Below are 16746 nucleotides of genomic sequence, written 5' to 3' on the forward strand. Positions count from 1 at the left end.
ACAGGAAAATGGAGAGGAGAGATGACGGAAGGTGCAAAAGAGTGGCGAAGAGACAAAGATGATTGAGATGGCAAGAGATGAAGAGAAAAAGAGGGGGAAAGGAAGAAGAGCAATAGAGGAAAGAAGGCAAAGGAGGACAGATGAAAAAGGATAAAGAGGTGGGTGGGGGGGTGAGAGGAAGAGAAAGACAATAAAACAAGAGATGAAAGTAGGATGACTGAGAGATGAGAGTGATTGACCTGAGTGATGGATAGAGAGAGGGAGAGAGAGATGAATAGATTGTGTTTGCAGTTTGTTGTGCTTTGATCTGGATGGACAGATCGGGTAACGGTGATTCCTCATAGCTCCAGGGCTCGAACCTGAGCTCATGTTACCTCACGTGCGTGCGTGCGTGCGTGCGTGTGTCGTTCAAAAATAAACCACTTTCTGGTGTTATATGCTCTTATGCAAAACATATTTATTTCATGTATACAGCTGAGCAGTTGAGTGTTAAGGGCCTTACTCAAGGGCCCAACAGCTTGGCGGTGTTGGGGTTTGAACTCATGAAGTCCAACATCTTAACCCCTTTCTCTGAACTCAAATCTGCTTGTGGACGAGCTCTGGAACAGGTTTTGCGTGATGTTTCTGCTCAGTGTTAACTATGATGGAACTACTTCTGGTTTCTGCACCAAGGAGGCCGAACCACTTGTTTCTCCACCATGGGGCAGGACTTCTGGTTTCTCCACCATGGGGCAGGACTTCTGGTTTCTCCACCATGGGGCAATACTTCTGTTTTTTTCACTATGGGGCAATACTTCTGGTATCTACTCCATGGGGCAATACTTCTGGTTTCTCCCCCATGGGGCAGGACTTCTGGTTTCTCCCCCACGGGGCAGGACTTCTGGTTTCTCCCCCACGGGGCAGGACTTCTGGTTTCTTCCCCACGGGGCAGGACTTCTGGTTTCTCCCCCACGGGGCAGGACTTCTGGTTTCTCCCCCATGGGGCAGGACTTCTGGTTTCTCCCCCATGGGGCAGGACTTCTGGTTTCTCCCCCATGGGGCAGGACTTCTGGTTTCTCCCCCATGGGGCAGGACTTCTGGTTTCTCCCCCATGGGGCAGGACTTCTGGTTTCTCCCCCATGTGGCAGGACTTCTGGTTTCTCCCCCATGGGGCAGGACTTTTGGTTTCTCCACCATGGGGCAATGCTTCTGCAACATGGGGCAATACTTCTGGTGTCTCCACCATGGGGCAGGACTTCTGGTTTCTGCACCATGGGGCAATACTTCTGGTGTCTCCACCATGGGGCAATACTTCTGGTGTCTCCACCATGGGGCAGGACTTCTGGTGTCTCCACCATGGGGCAGGACTTCTGGTGTCTCCACCATGGGGCAGGACTTCTGGTTTATACACCATGGGGCAGGACTTCTGGTTTATACACCATGGGGCAGGATTTTTGGTCTTCGCTCCACAGGGCAGGACTGTTGTGCACCATGGGGCAGTTTTGCTCGTCTCTGCACCATGGGGCAGTGTGGTATTTGAAACACAATGGGCTTTTCCTTCCTTTCACTCTCTCCCTGTGCGTCAGCGCTACACAATACACTCCTGGTATTTATTTACACTACCGTCTATAGCGGGGCATCGATACACTGTGTGTGTGTGTGTGTGTGTGTGTGTGTGTGTGTGTGTGTGTGTGTGTGTGTGTGTGTGTGTGTGTGTGTGAGATTCATTAGAATAATTAATGCACATTAACACAGAGGCTAGTCGCAACTGAGATGTGAAGCTAGAAAGAGGAAATGACCTCGTCCCTGCACAGGAAGCGCTTAGCCATCTGTCAGTGCTCGCAGGAAGAATGAGTAATGGTTGGTGCGTGCGTCTGTGTGTGCGTCTGTGTGTATGTGTAAATCGGTCTGTTAGATCAGTATAAAGATGAATAAAGTAATAAGGAGTAAACACGTGTAGAAACACTACTTGGCGATTTGCGTGGATCTTTGAGTTACTGTCGACTTCCCAACAGTCTTCAGTAACGACGAATAGCGTCTCTCGCTCTCAGCCTGCGTACGTGTATCTCGCCGTGCTGAGAGACACTCTACAGACACGAGAGCAGGAAAGGCTGCCGGGCCGGACCAGGATGCGTTGCTCAATTATTTCTTCATGGCAATTCAAAGGCGCTTAGGAGCAGGCCGGCTCTGTAAAACGGCTCACGGCAGCACAGGCAGAGCGTAATAAACAAAATGTATTCACTCAGCAGGTCTCTAATAACCACTGCGAGTAACGCCTGAGGCCCCACTGTGCTACACACAAGCATAACGGTAATGACGATCAGAAGACTAGTGTGTTTTTTTTTATTTTGCGTCATTCCGAGGAGTCGTGCGCCACGTGCGGACGTCACGCTGTCCCCTGAGAAACCGTCCTTGAGCTGACGCGTAAAACACGGCCAGAGCAGTGAGATTAAATACCAGTCATTAGCGCCTCCGCGTCGTTTTCCCCTCTCATTTTACCTTTTATTAGTATTCAAAGAGAGAGAGAAATCGAAAGAGAGCGAGAGAGAAAGATTGCTCAGGCTGGCGCAGTTTTATTAGCCTCATTAAAGACCACTTCACAGTCCTTCGTTCCTGCTGAGCAGCACCGAGACATCTGAATTCATTAGTCAAAACACGAATACTCATGAGGTCCTTCAGCATTTCTGCAGAATATAAAAAAATAATACAAATGTTTTCTCACAGCAGATTTTTTTGTTATTTAAATTCCCCATGAAATGGCTGGGATTCGGTTTGTACCTCGGTTTCAAAGTCACGGTTTGTTCATTTTCGGTACGGTTATGGGGAATGAAATGCAATATAATAAATCGGTCATTTTTTTATTTAGTTTGTTTATTATTAACATTTGTGAACAACAGTTTACATTTTTTTATATATAATTTTAAATAAAATGCCTGCTTGGTTTAATTAAAAAATTTAATATAGAAAAATAAAATAGAAAAAAATATATATATTTTAATTATATTGATTAAATCGAGTAATCTTTCAAACTGGCATGAAATAAATCGATTAAATAATAAATACATGGACAATTTGAGTTTCAATGTATATATTTGTTACCCTTTTTGGGTAATGCAGATGTGCATATAAATGGGTTTTTCTTTACATTTAATATAACATTTTTGAAAGATATGTTCGACTTATTTCAGCATATTTTAACAAATGTCTGCTATTTAAAAAAAACACGTTATTTATTTATTAATACACAAATTCATTCCATCCATCGTTCAGTCATCCATTTGCTGCTCTTAAAGTGTGAGGCAGAGGCTAAACACATTCGTTATCCACTATTTAATATATTCGTGAGGAAATATAGATTGTAATATGGTGCACACGTAAAACAAAGATTGCACCGAAAGTCGAGTACCGAAACGGTTTGGTGCTGATACCTGTACTGTTACACCCCTTGAAACTCGTTTTTTTAGCCTCCAACTAGAAGAAAAAAAAAAAACAGCCTGGACCTGAGGGAACCTGATCACGTACTTGTTGCTACACCTACAGTGCAAGTCGTCAACTGTCATTTCAGCCATATAAAGTTTAAACAGTACAGGGGTCTTAGAACATAAACCACACGTGTTCTGAAAATTGGCTTCAATGGTACCTTAGTAAATTCATCCAGACATTACGCCAGTAAGTTGGTTCCTTTTTGATGCAAACTCAACAGAAAATGGACATTATGGCTTTATCACGTAAAATAAATAATACAATAGTGTGTGAAATAATTTGTTAGTAAAAACAATGTTATTCCTAATGTTCCTGAACGTTCGGTCCGAATTCCGAATTTTAAGATAATCCGTAACTTGCTGTTGGTTAGGTTCAGAGTGAGAACCCCCAATTTTTTTCCCAAGCCGCGAATTATCGGGGGTTGACTGTATTTCCTGAATTGACGCTAATGCAAAAAGGTGTTGAGCACATGCATAATGGCACCGTCCGACAGTTTCATCACTGCAGCATCTGATTGACATGAAGTTCTGCATTATTTTTGTATTACAGCTTGGCACTTTAAAGGGAACATAGGAGCCGGGCTGTGATTTAGGACTTTGCCGATTGGAAGATCTTGAAGACCAGTTTTGGAAGTGCAAGATGTTGAGTGGCCTGCTATAGAGTTCTGACCTCAAACCTATCAAACACTTCATGTGAAAGCTGACTGCACCCCCAGGCGTCCTCACCTCCCCTTCATCAGTACCTGACTTTACTAACACCCTTGTGGCTGAATGGGCACAAATCTCCACAAGCGCACTCCAAAATCTAGAGCAACATCTTCCACGTTGTATTGCATTGTATATGCCTCATTTTCTGCATCCATCTTTTTCCGCCTTCTGTCCAAGTGCCACCGTTACCGTGGGATACAGAGCAAAGGTTTGCCCATCCACGTGATTTGGAGGGTAAACGTATCGAGGTGGAGTTTACCACCGAGCAGCTGGTGCACTTTTACAAGGGATAATTGCTTACTGCAAAAAGTGGAACCGTAATTAATGGTACTATCCAAAAGTACCGTTCAATCATGCTGCTTAACCACAGTGTGGCTGAATAGAATTTTGTGAAAATGGTTTCAACTGTAACATGAACAATATATTTCTTTTAATGGGGCTCATCAGGGATAAACTAGTAGGCATTAGTGGAATAGTTTAGGTTTTATAACCTACTTTTAGGTTTTATATACCTATAAAATACAGCTAAAATTGAATTGTAAAATGGGGAAGGTAACACATGGAGAGGAAGGAAGAGGGAATAGAGGAGTGATGGGGAAAGAGAGACCTGGGGGAACCAAAGAGAGACCTGGGGGAACCAAAGAGAGACCTGGGGGAACCAAAGAGAGACCTGGGGGAACCAAAGAGAGACCTGGGGGAACCAAAGAGAGACCTGGGGGAACCAAAGAGAGACCTGGGGGAACCAAAGAGAGACCTGGGGGAGCCAAAGAGAGACCTGGGGGAGCCAAAGAGAGAGGGTGATGGTGTTAACTTGGTGATTAAGGCATTGGGGTTTGGACCCGGAGGTTGAGTTCAAATCCCAGCCACACCGAGTTGCCACTCCTGACCCCCCGAGCAAGACCCTTAACCCCTGCTGCTCAGTTATATGAATAAGATAAAAAAAATTTAAGCGCTCTGCATATGGCGTCTCCTAAAGGCCGTAAAGGCAAAGAGAGAGGACAAAGAGTGAACAATGGTTTATCGCTGCTGTACTCTAATTAGACCAGGATCTTTCTTGTCTCTCTATCGTTTCACATCACATACAAATCTGTCTTTAAAACCCAAACCTGCATGACCTGTCACTCATATTCCTACACGAAAGTAGATGTTGACTGATAATGGATTTGACCAAAAACTAGGTTGGATCGTAATTGCCGATAACCGATTATTCAACCAAGTTTTTTAAATGGATACAGGATAAAAAGAAACAAAACAAATAACACTCCATCTTAAATGCTCCCAAAAACCCGTCTTGCTCATCAGGAGTAAACAATTACAAGGAACCAACACAGACGATGAACTTGCACGTTCTTTTATCTGTGCAAAGCTGTTTTGAGACAATGCCCATTAAAACAGGCTATACAAATCGAATTAAACTAGTACTGATCTTTAAAAACAAAACCTACTGAATCATGAAAATGTGCTAAATCCAATAAATTCAATAATTTAAAAAAATTTAATGAATAAATCATAAATAAGATATATAATATCACGCTCTTCATGCAGCACGCAGTCTTACATGTAAATACAACAAACAGCACTTGGAGTCAGCGAGTTGCCCCTAGAATCGCTATAGATTTTTGCCGATAGTTCCAGCAATCAGCTATAGGGGAAAAACCGATTGATCGGTTGACCGCTACACGAAACATCCTGCAATCACTGGCAAATTACCCACTCTGCTTTGTGCTGGTCTCTATTCCATCAACCAGGTGCTTATACACAAATTATTTATGACCCGGTCGGCCTGAATACTCAACTCTGATTGGCTGTAAGATCTGAGTTCAAGCAGTTGTACTTGGAAGCTTTGATCATTTTAATCCCTGTTCTATATTAATGTGCTGCCTTATGAACAGCTGTAATCATCGTAATGTACAGTCACAATTCAACACACATTACATCTTAAAAAAAGTGTGTGTGTGTGGGGTTATAACAGCTGTCTGCATCTGTATGCCACACTTCCGTGCCTGTATGCCACACTTTCGTTCGTCTGACTCATTTACTCCCCCATGGGTTATAAGGCCTTTCCTATTCTTTTTTTTTTAAAGCCTACATTTTTTGCTCTTATGTGCTTTCCACTGCCTCGAAAAGCTAGTTTTAACTGCGCTATACAAAAGAAAATATGATGATCGTTATTACTATATGTCACTGGCGCAAAGACGTTTTCGTATTGGACGTGTATTTGATGTTATTTCGGATGTGTTGCTTCTTATACGTCACCTCAAAGTCACGTGATCCACTGTTTTATCAATGTTGAATAAATATCACTTATCATGACCGTGGTAGCACTGTTGGGTGTAGCTCCAGGCACACACCTTCAAACTATACTTACCTGTGTGTGTGTGTGTGTGTGTGTGTGTGTGTGTGTGTGTGTGTGTGTGTGTGTGTGTGTGTGTGTGTGTGTGTGTGTGTGTGTGTGTTGGTTTGTAGTTCTTCAGCTAATGTGCTGGTAATGCAGATGTGCACACTTTTTATTTTTTTATCTTGCACTGTCTCTCTCTCTCTTTTCTCAGTCCATCACTTCTCTCCCACATGGAGCTGATCTCCATCTTTTATTTATCACCCTCCTGCTTGTGTGTGTGTGTGTGTGGTTAAGGTTCAGGATCCTTTGAGGCTCGAGTGGCTCTCACACGGCTTCAAACAGCTTGCATGCACAAAGCCCTCTTTTCTTTTTCCTGCTTTTTTTTGTGTGTATTGTATCCCTTATGATGCCTCTCATTTCATTAACAAAGTGTATTAACCTGTCTGTAGGACACACACTCTTTCTCACACACACACACACACACACACACAGAAAAAAGGGATGGTGGAACTGAACAATTCGGCTCCCTGTAAAGCTGAGAGGAAAGGCCTGTGTTTCCTCTCTGTTGTGTGCTGGGTGTGCCTACATCTTTCCTCTTCCTGTTCTGAGATGATGACGATTGTGTGTGTGTGTGTGTGTGTGTGTGTGTGTGTGTGTGTGTGAGCACGAGGTCAGCTGTATTGCTTGCAATGGAAGAGTGATGTAAATCTCTGTGATTATGCAATTTGTATATAGATAACACACTGCCAGTTAAGCTTTTCAAATGAAAGTGTGTGTGTGTGAGAGAGAGACCGATTCATCAGTTTAATGATTATTCGCCACTTGACATTGTTTGCTGGATCTATCTGCAAAAACAATCATCCGGATAGTTTTTCCAGGTCGTGTTATACAGTATGAGAGCACCCTCCAGAGGATCACAGATGTCAAGTGCATATATTTGTCTTTTTTTTATTATTATACAATTTTTTAAAATTAATTTTGGATGTAGTTGTTTTTAGTTATTTTCAGTGTTACTTTGTTTCAGTTTGAATGCATGTCTTATCTTCCTTCATATTTATTATTCTAATAAATATATATTTTTATTTTTGTTGTATTTTGCACATTCTCATAATCCAGCAGTTTATTTTTGGAATAAAGTTCAGTACTATGTTACATGGAGTTTTATTTATTTATATTTTTTTATTCAGTATCCGTTTTAAAAGGTTTATTTTCCATTTTATTCAGTTAAAAAAAAGTTCAAGTCCAAACCCTTTTCTTTTGGACTGATTCATGCTTCTTAAACGAGTCAATAAAACCAGCGGTTACTGGTGATCCCTCTGGTGTCCGTGCAGTGTAACTGCAGCTTTGTATCACGACTGATTCTCTGGTTCTGCTCGTTTGTTGATCTCTTTCACCTGGCCCACGGTTTCATCGCTACAAAATTGAATGCTGCGTATTTTTTTCTGGGGTTTCAGTTTCTGATTGCTGTTCTGTGTGTCCTTTCAGAGCTGAACATGGAGTACAACCCGTCAGATCACCCGCGCACCAGCACCATCTTCCTCAGCAAGTCTCAGACGGACGGTGAGTGTGTGTCAGTGTGTCACCTTCTTATTGCCTTGAGAATGATGACTGATCTCGGGGCTCGAGATTCTAACCGCGGTAAAGCGGATGATTACTGTATATATAATGTGCTTTAATATGATACCACTTAAAGCTTTGTTTGTAGTGTATTTATGCAGTATGTGCATTATTGTATTTGTTGAAAATGACCAAAATTCTTGGCCACGCCTCCTTTAATGCATCCAACAACCCCACAGACTTCTCAGGTTGTGCCTTTTTTACTGAGTAATACTACATTTGTACAAATACAAGAGTACTGTATTCTGATAGAGATGTGGGGCACTGCGTTCAGTGCTTACAGTGGGGTGTGTGTGTGTGTGTGTGTGAATAATGGTTTCATTTAGCTCTGTGCCTCTGGCTGAGATTGCTCTGGGAATCAGGGTTGTGCTCTGTGTGAGATGCTGTTAGTGTGATTTCCAGCTCTTTTTAATGCCCATCATTAGCACCTTTGTTTTAATATAAATGAACTCCCTGAACACACGCGCGTGTGTGTGTGTGTGTGTGTGTCTCGTGGTTTGGAGCGTGACTGATTCCTTTTTTTTTTTTTTTAAGGCGATGTACAAACCGAAAAAGAGTAAATTATAGAAGTAGTAAAGCACAGCGCTGCTGATGGTGCATGAATAAACCCGATTAAATCCAGAAGAAAAATGTGTCCTCTGCTTAATACTTTATGGAGAAATAATCCCGATAAGAATTCACATCATTTCTTGTCTTTCAGTTGTTCCTTCCAGCAAGAAAGGTACGTCCAATACCAAGGCTAATGAAAAAATCGTATTCGTGTGTGTGTGTGTGTGTGTGTGTGTGTGTGTGTGTGTGTGTGTGTGTGTGTGTGTGTGTGTGTGTGTGTGTGTGTGTGCGCGCAAGAAAGCAGCTGTTCTCATTAAGCGGTCCTGTTCATCGGTCACAAAAGCTTCGTGTGCTCAGTGTTTGTCTAGACTTTTGTTTTTGGACGTTTGCATGTTTGATGCTGTACTGGAGAAATTATGCTGATTTTGCTAACAAGTGATCAACTTTATTTACAATAATGCCCAGTTTCACACTCCAGTTTAAACTGTATGTAAACGATCAGATAACTCGACCTTTGATCATTTCTTAATTGAACAGCTATAATTTATAGGTACACAGGATATTCTCCATTCTGAAACGTTAGACATTTTCACATGCAGCCATGGTTAGGGGTTCTGGTTAGATATGGGGTTAGAGTAAAATTTGCGGGTTGGGGTTAGGGATTATCATTAGGGTTGGGATAAAAATTGGGGTTAGGGATAGAGTTGGGGCTGGGATTAGAATTGGGGTTAGATATAGAGTTGGGGTTGGGATTAGAATTAGAATTGGGATTAGATAAAGAGTTGGGGTTGGGATTAGAATTGGGGATAGATAAAGAGTTGGGGTTGGGATTAGATATAGAGTTGTGGTTGGGATTAGAATTGTGATAAGATATAGAATTGGGATTAGATATAGAGTTGGGGTTGGGATTAGATATAGAGTTGGGGTTGGGATTAGATATAGAGTTGGGGTTGGGATTAGATATAGAGTTGGGGTTGGGATTAGATATAGAGTTGGGGTTGGGATTAGATATAGAGTTGGGGTTGGGATTAGAATTGTGATAAGATATAGAATTGGGATTAGATATAGAGTTGGGGTTGGGATTAGATATAGAGTTGGGGTTGGGATTAGATATAGAGTTGGGGTTGGGATTAGAATTGGGATTAGATATGGGGTTGGGATTAGAATTGGGATTAGATATAGAGTTGGGATTAGAATTGGGATTAGATATAGAGTTGGGGTTGGGATTAGAATTGGGATTAGATATAGAGTTGGGGTTGGGATTAGATATAGAGTTGGGGTTGGGATTAGAATTGGGATTAGATATAGAGTTGGGGTTGGGATTAGAATTGGGATTAGATATAGAGTTGGGGTTGGGATTAGAATTGGGATTAGATATAGAGTTGGGGTTGGGATTAGAGAACACATTCTGGCTGATGGATTTCACTCAGGAGAATAAAGTAAATGAAGAACAGCGTTAATGCACTGCTTTGCCATGCAGTTCAGGTGTGTTTACTGAGTCATGCCACTGTTTTCATTCTGTATTGTACAGGCTCCTGCAATAGCAATGCAGACTTAGTGTGTGTGTGTGTGTGTGTGTGTGTGTGTGTGTGTGTGTGTGTGTGTGTGTGTGTGTGTGTGTGTGTGTGGTCAATCAGCAGTCTAGAAGGCAAACAGCTCATGCATGCTGCTATATAGCTGTTATTTGTGCAGCACCAGACTGTTCTCGCTTAAGCTGGTTTGTGTTGGCACAAGTTGAAACTGTGTGTGTGTATGTGTATGTATATATATGTGTGTGTGTGTGTGTGTGTGTTTTGGGGCTGTCAAAATTAAGGCATTAATAACACGTTAACTCAAATCCATTTTTAACGGCACTAATATAAAAATAAATAAATAAAAAAAAGAGAAAAACCACTTAATGCAGCACACATTTATTCACAGTGTTCTTTTATTTACTCAGATTTAAAAAAAAAAATACAAAATAAATAAAATTCCACAGAATAATTTTTTTAATCACTAAACATTTGTTTTACTGATGCGCCAAGTCTTAAATCAGCACCAAAATCCACCATAACACACACACATCCGGCAATTAAAACCGTCCGTGTGGAAACATAGCAAAAGTTCTTTTTGTTGTTCTGATTATTTATGTATCTTAAAACACCATCATTTCTTAAAAACACTTACAAGAGTACATTTTCACGAGCTTCTCGGTCATATGGAAATGTAAACAGGCTTGTTTGTTTCAGTAACTGCTTCAGTTCAAAGAAAGAAAATTAATGGGAAGCTTTGGTTTTTCTATGTTTTTTGTTTTTTTTTCCAATGTGGTTAATAGACATGAACAAGTACTTTGGAAAAAATGTATGACCTTTTGAAACATGTCTAGTGTTAATGCTCTGTGTTGAGTTCGATTTCACTAATAATAAACATATATACAGTGGGTACGGAAAGTATTCAGACCCCCTTAAATTTTTCACTCTTTGTTATTTTGCAGCCATTTGCTAAAATCATTTAGGTTAATTTTTCTTCCTCATGAATGTACACACAGCACCCCATACTGACAGAAAAACACAGAATTGTTGCCATTGTTGCAGATTTATTAAAAAAGAAAAACTGAAATATCACATGGTCCTAAGTATTCAGACCCTTTGCTCAGTATTTAGTAGAAGCCCCCTTTTGATCTAATACATCCAGGAGTCTTTTTGGGAAAGATGCAACAAGTCTTTCACACCTGGATTTGGGGATCCTCTGCCATTCCTCCTTGCAGGTCCTCTCCAGTTCTGTCAGGTTGGATGGTAAACATTGGTGGACAGCCATTTTTAGGTCTCTCCAGAGATGCTCAATTGGGTTTAAGTCAGGGCTCTGGCTGGGCCATTCAAGAACAGTCACGGAGTTGTTGTGAAGCCACTCCTTCGTTATTTTAGCTGTGTGCTTAGGGTCATTGTCTTGTTGGAAGGTAAACCTTCAGCCCAGTCTGAGGTCCAGAGCACTCTGGAGAAGGTTTTTGTCCAGGATATCCCTGTACTTGGCCGCATTCATCTTTCCCTCGATTGCAATCAGTCGTCCTGTCCCTGCAGCTGAAAAACACCCCCACAGCATGATGCTGCCACCACCATGCTTCACTGTTGGGACTGTATTGGACAGGTGATGAGCAGTGCCTGGTTTTCTCCACACATACTGCTTAGAATTAAGGCCAAAAAGTTCTATTTTGGTCTCATCAGACCAAAGAATCTTATTTCTCACCATCTTGGAGTCCTTCAGGTGTTTTTTAGCAAACTCCATGCGGGCTTTCATGTGTCTTACACTGAGGAGAGGCTTCCGTCGGGCCACTCTGCCATAAAGCCCCGACTGGTGGAGGGCTGCAGTGATGGTTGACTTTCTACAACTTTCTCCCATCCCCTGACTGCATCTCTGGAGCTCAGCCACAGTGATCTTTGGGTTCTTCTTTACCTCTCTCACCAAGGCTCTTCTCCCCCGATAGCTCAGTTTGGCCAGACGGCCAGCTCTAGGAAGGGTTCTGGTCGTCCCAAACGTCTTCCATTTGAGGATTATGGAGGCCACTGTGCTCTTAGGAACCTTAAGTGCAGCAGAAATCTTTTTGTAACCTTGGCCAGATCTGTGCCTTGCCACAATTCTGTCTCTGAGCTCTTCAGGCAGTTCTTTTGACCTCATGATTCTCATTTGCTCTGACATGCATTGTGATCTGGAGGGTCTTATATAAACAGGTGTGTGGCTTTCCTAATCAAGTCCAATCAGTATAATCAAACACAGCTGGACTCAAATGAAGGTGTAGAACCATCTCAAGGATGATCAGAAGAAATGGAAAGCACCTGAGTTAAATATATGAGTGTCACAGCAAAGGGTCTGAATACTTAGGACCATGTGATATTTCAGTTTTTCTTTTTTAATAAATCTGCAACAATGTCAACAATTCTGTGTTTTTCTGTCAGTATGGGGAGCTGTGTGTACATTCATGAGGAAGAAGAATTAACTTAAATGATTTTAGCAAATGGCTGCAATATAACAAAGAGTGAAAAATTTAAGGGGGTCTGAATACTTTCCGTACCCACTGTATTTAATTCTTTTCACAGCCATTATTTATATATATATATATATGTATATGTATATGTATATATATATATGTGTATATATATATGTATATATATATATATATATATATTACACTGTATATATAACAAGTTTGGTTTATTATTATTATTTCATTACGGTGTGAGGGAAGAAAAGCAAACCGTAAAATGTTTTTCTTTTTTTCTTTTTTTTATTAATGCAGTTTATTAATAATATTTGTAAACAGTTAAAAAAAAAATTTCAACAATTTAAAATAAAATGCCTGCTGCTTAAATTACATAAAATAATATTTCATAAAAAATAAAATAGAATTAATCAAATTAATGCAATATATTTTTTATTATATTGATTAAATCGTGTAATCGATAAATTGGCACAAAATTAATAATTGGATAAATCTAAATAGTTTACATTTGTAGACTCCATTTGGGTAATACGTGTGTGTGTGTGTGTGTGTGTGTGTGTGTGTGTGTGTGTGTGTGTGTGTGTGTGTTTTACATGAATATATTTTTTTCCAAAGATATATTCTACGTAACTGTTCTTATTTCAGCATACGTTTAACAAATGTCTTTATTCCTTCCATCCTAAATTCGTTCACTTCCTCGATATGTGGAATTATCAGGATTTTCTCTTTTTTTAAAAAAAAACTCTGAAGCTGGACATAAAATGTAAAAAAAACCAATCATGTCTCTAGTGTTGGTGATGACTAGAAAGTGGGCGCGAGTTTGCGCATGAGTAAAAAACTACAAATCGTACTTTGGCGCACTACAAATCTTGTTTCCGGTACGGAGCGAGAAGCCACAGTGACACCGCGCTAACTCTAGTTTCTGTTTTATACTCCTGGGATTGTTGTGTATATTTTCAAGTTTTATAATAACAAATTACACTCAAAGTGCGAGGCAGAGATTAAACAAACGGTGCGGTGCGCCACTTAATACGCTCCTGAGGGAACTCAGATTTTAACTATGTTCCGCATGTAAAAAGGACTGCGTTACGTGCACTATTACAGCCCAAATATTATATACATATAATGTGTGTGTGTGTGTGTGTGTGTGGTTTCGTTGTACAGAGGTGTCAGACTGCACGGAACCACACACACACACACACACACACACACACTCGCACACTCTCCCTCATGGCTGACTTTGAGTGTCAGATGCACTGAGGGTGTGTTTAATCCTGAAGGAGAGAAGCTCGTAGCCCATTCCCTCTCTTGCCGGTGTAACACTACCCACTTCCCCTCTCCCACACAAATAAAGTTTGTGTTTGAATCGAAAGCTTTTGAGATTTCTGTACACAAGCGGCCAAACCCGCAGCAGCATGACTTCAGAGTCGCGGTGAATTCGCAGAGGCGGCGAACAAACACAGGGATTTATTAAGCAAATGAAATCTGAGTGCAAACATCTTCTGCTGTAATCGTTTATTTTATTTTATTTTTTTAAGTGTGTATTGATGTGTGTACTGATGCGTGTGTGTGTAGTAGCTTTGGCTGGGGCTGCTAACGCTTTAGATTGTGTTCATGTAATGTTTAGAGTGTTTGCTCAGGCGTGTTTCACTGACACATACGGTTTCTCTTTACAGTCCGGGAAAAGAGGAAAAGCATGTACGTGAACCATGTAAGTGGCAACACGCACACACACACACACACACACACACACACACACACACTCAGAGCTGGTATAAGCAGTGGTGGACGAAGTACAGAAAGCATGTACTTGAGTTAAAGTAGAGATACAGTAGGTAAAATATGACCCACTTGAGGAAAAGTACAAAAGTATTTGCCTTTTAAATGTATTTAAGTATCCAAAGTACTATGATTTATTATGGCTATAATGTTCCTGTTATCATTATCACAGGACAGAAGTTGATGTGAAAAGACTCTGTGAATCTCAGCACACCGATCTATTAATAGAAAGATATTAATGAGTCAAATCACTCATTGATATCTATGCAAACAATCAAGAGCCCAAAATCTTTGTTTTGCTTTGTTCTGCTTGCTGATGAATTGAATTGAAGCTGAACTGTATGTTAGTACCACATGGTATGACGCCCCCTTGGTGAACCACTGCTTTAAAAAGCACCTCTTTTGCTTCAGATTCGGGTCCCTGGAAGAGTAAGAACATATTCTCAGAGCAGTCCACAATACATTTTGGAAAAGTGCATATATAAATATCACTGTAAATGAAAGAACCATAAAACTCCTTGGCTACAAATTCATACAACATCTGTGTCCTTATAATCAATGTCTTTTAAATGAGTTTGTAAGCTGCACTGGAGATTCTCCTTACTGACCTTTTTCAGTATAATCACAGAAAACCCAAACAATAAGTGTGAGTTGAACTACAATCCAACTAGACCAGTTTGGCTGTAATTGTTTTGTTGCTACACACATTATGAAAAACTACATACTATAAATTATAAAGTTATGCAGCTAAAAGAAATATTGTTGCTCTATGTGTAAAAGCAGAGCAGGCAACATTATAACCTAAATGATGTACAGATATGAACTAATTTCATTAAATACATTAACTTGTACCCTCCTCATAACGAGATGAGTGATAGAGCTGCATACACACCTTTATCTTTTGTCTGTATCTCCTATCTGCCTGTCTGTCTGTCAAACTAACCATCTGTCTGTCTGCCTCCCTTTATCTTTCTGTCTGTCTGGCTCAGTCTCACCTATCTTTCTGTCTGTCGATCCCAATCTCTCTTATCCCTTATCTCTCTTTCTCTATCTATCATTATAGCAGTATTTATCCCCATTTCTGTGTCCCCTGTATCTGTATCTATACTTTGCTCTCTCTTGCTATGGCGCATCCTCTCTCTCACTCTTTCTTTATACTTGATGATAACTTGTGTGTGTGTGTGTGTGTGTGTGTGTGTGTGTGTGTGTGTGTGTGTGTGTGTGTGTGTGTGTGTGTGTGTGTGTGTGTACGATAGCTGCACCCATCTGGTCCAATGAGACGCAAGTACAGCTCCTGCTCAACTATTTTTCTGGACGAGAGCACAGTCAGTCAACCCAACCTCAAATACACCATCAAATGGTACGCGGTCCTGCAACAACACACACAGCTAAGATATAACAAATCTTAAAAAGGAAGGGAGGAGTGATGTATATAATGCATATAAACCTGTGATTGGATTATTGTTGTTGTTTTTTTTTATCCTTTTTATTTCTGTTTATCTCTGTATCTTTCACATTTGTCTGTCTGTCTGTGTTTGTGTCTATTTATCTATCAATGTATCTGTGTATCTTTCATATTCATCTGTTTCTGCCTGTCTGTCTGTCTATTTATCTATCATTCTATAACGATCTTTAATATTTGTCTGTTTTCATGTCTGTCTATCTGTCTATCTATGTCTAATTATCTATCACTCTTTATTCTTTACCGTTTTGTATTTTTACGTCTGTCTGTCTGTTTTTATCTATGCATCTGTCTGTCTTTCCGTGTTTGTGTTTATCACTTTATCTGTGTATCTTTTATATTCAGATCTATCTATCTATCTATCTATCTATCTATCTATCTATCTATCTATCTATCTATCTATCTATCTATCTATCTATCTATCTATCTATCTATCTATTTATCTATCTATCTATCTATCTATCTACAGTTATGTAAACCTATCACTAATCGATCACAGTGGTATAAGAGTCATTTCTCAGTGGTTACATCTTCTGTTTTTTTTGCCCACAGTGTCGCTCTTGCCATCTACTACCACATAAAGAACAGGTATGTGTTGACATTGTCGTGAGGATGTGGTGATGATTAGTGATCAGTGTGTGTGTGTGTGTGTGTGTGTGTTCACTGTTGCAGGTGCTCGGAGTGAAGCAGGGTGTCAACTGAGTGTTAGCATCCATCCCAAACCTGGTGTTGCTGCACAAAAATAGGCCAGGATCCATAGTGCTAAATGCCACACACATCAGAAGTGATCTCCATGGGCACAGGACCCAGTGGGGTCACAGCTGTTTCGTGTGTGTTTGTGCGTGTGTGTGTGTGTGTG

The 16746-nt window shown here is 40.5% G+C and overlaps 1 protein-coding gene across 3 annotated transcripts in view; it reads left to right on the forward strand.

Annotated features, from left to right (window-relative positions):
• The window catches only part of ccny (cyclin Y), a 60273-nt gene that overhangs the window by 25539 nt on the left and 17988 nt on the right, over positions 1–16746 (forward strand). For 2 of the 3 annotated variants that reach the window (XR_014534612.1, XM_083548198.1), the window contains 5 exons: positions 7993–8067; positions 8825–8845; positions 14323–14357; positions 15682–15785; positions 16440–16475. Coding sequence is in view for 1 of the 3 variants with exons in the window: in XM_083548198.1 (XP_083404324.1) it covers positions 7993–8067; positions 8825–8845; positions 14323–14357; positions 15682–15785; positions 16440–16475 (271 nt within the window). In the remaining 2 variants the exon portion in view is untranslated. The remainder of the gene's footprint in view (positions 1–7992; positions 8068–8824; positions 8846–14322; positions 14358–15681; positions 15786–16439; positions 16476–16746) is intronic. The other variant, XR_014534613.1, reaches the window with a different exon arrangement.

Source organism: Silurus aristotelis, assembly GCF_946808225.1.
Source record: "Silurus aristotelis genome assembly, chromosome: 1".
Classification (NCBI taxonomy): Eukaryota; Metazoa; Chordata; class Actinopteri; order Siluriformes; family Siluridae; genus Silurus; species Silurus aristotelis.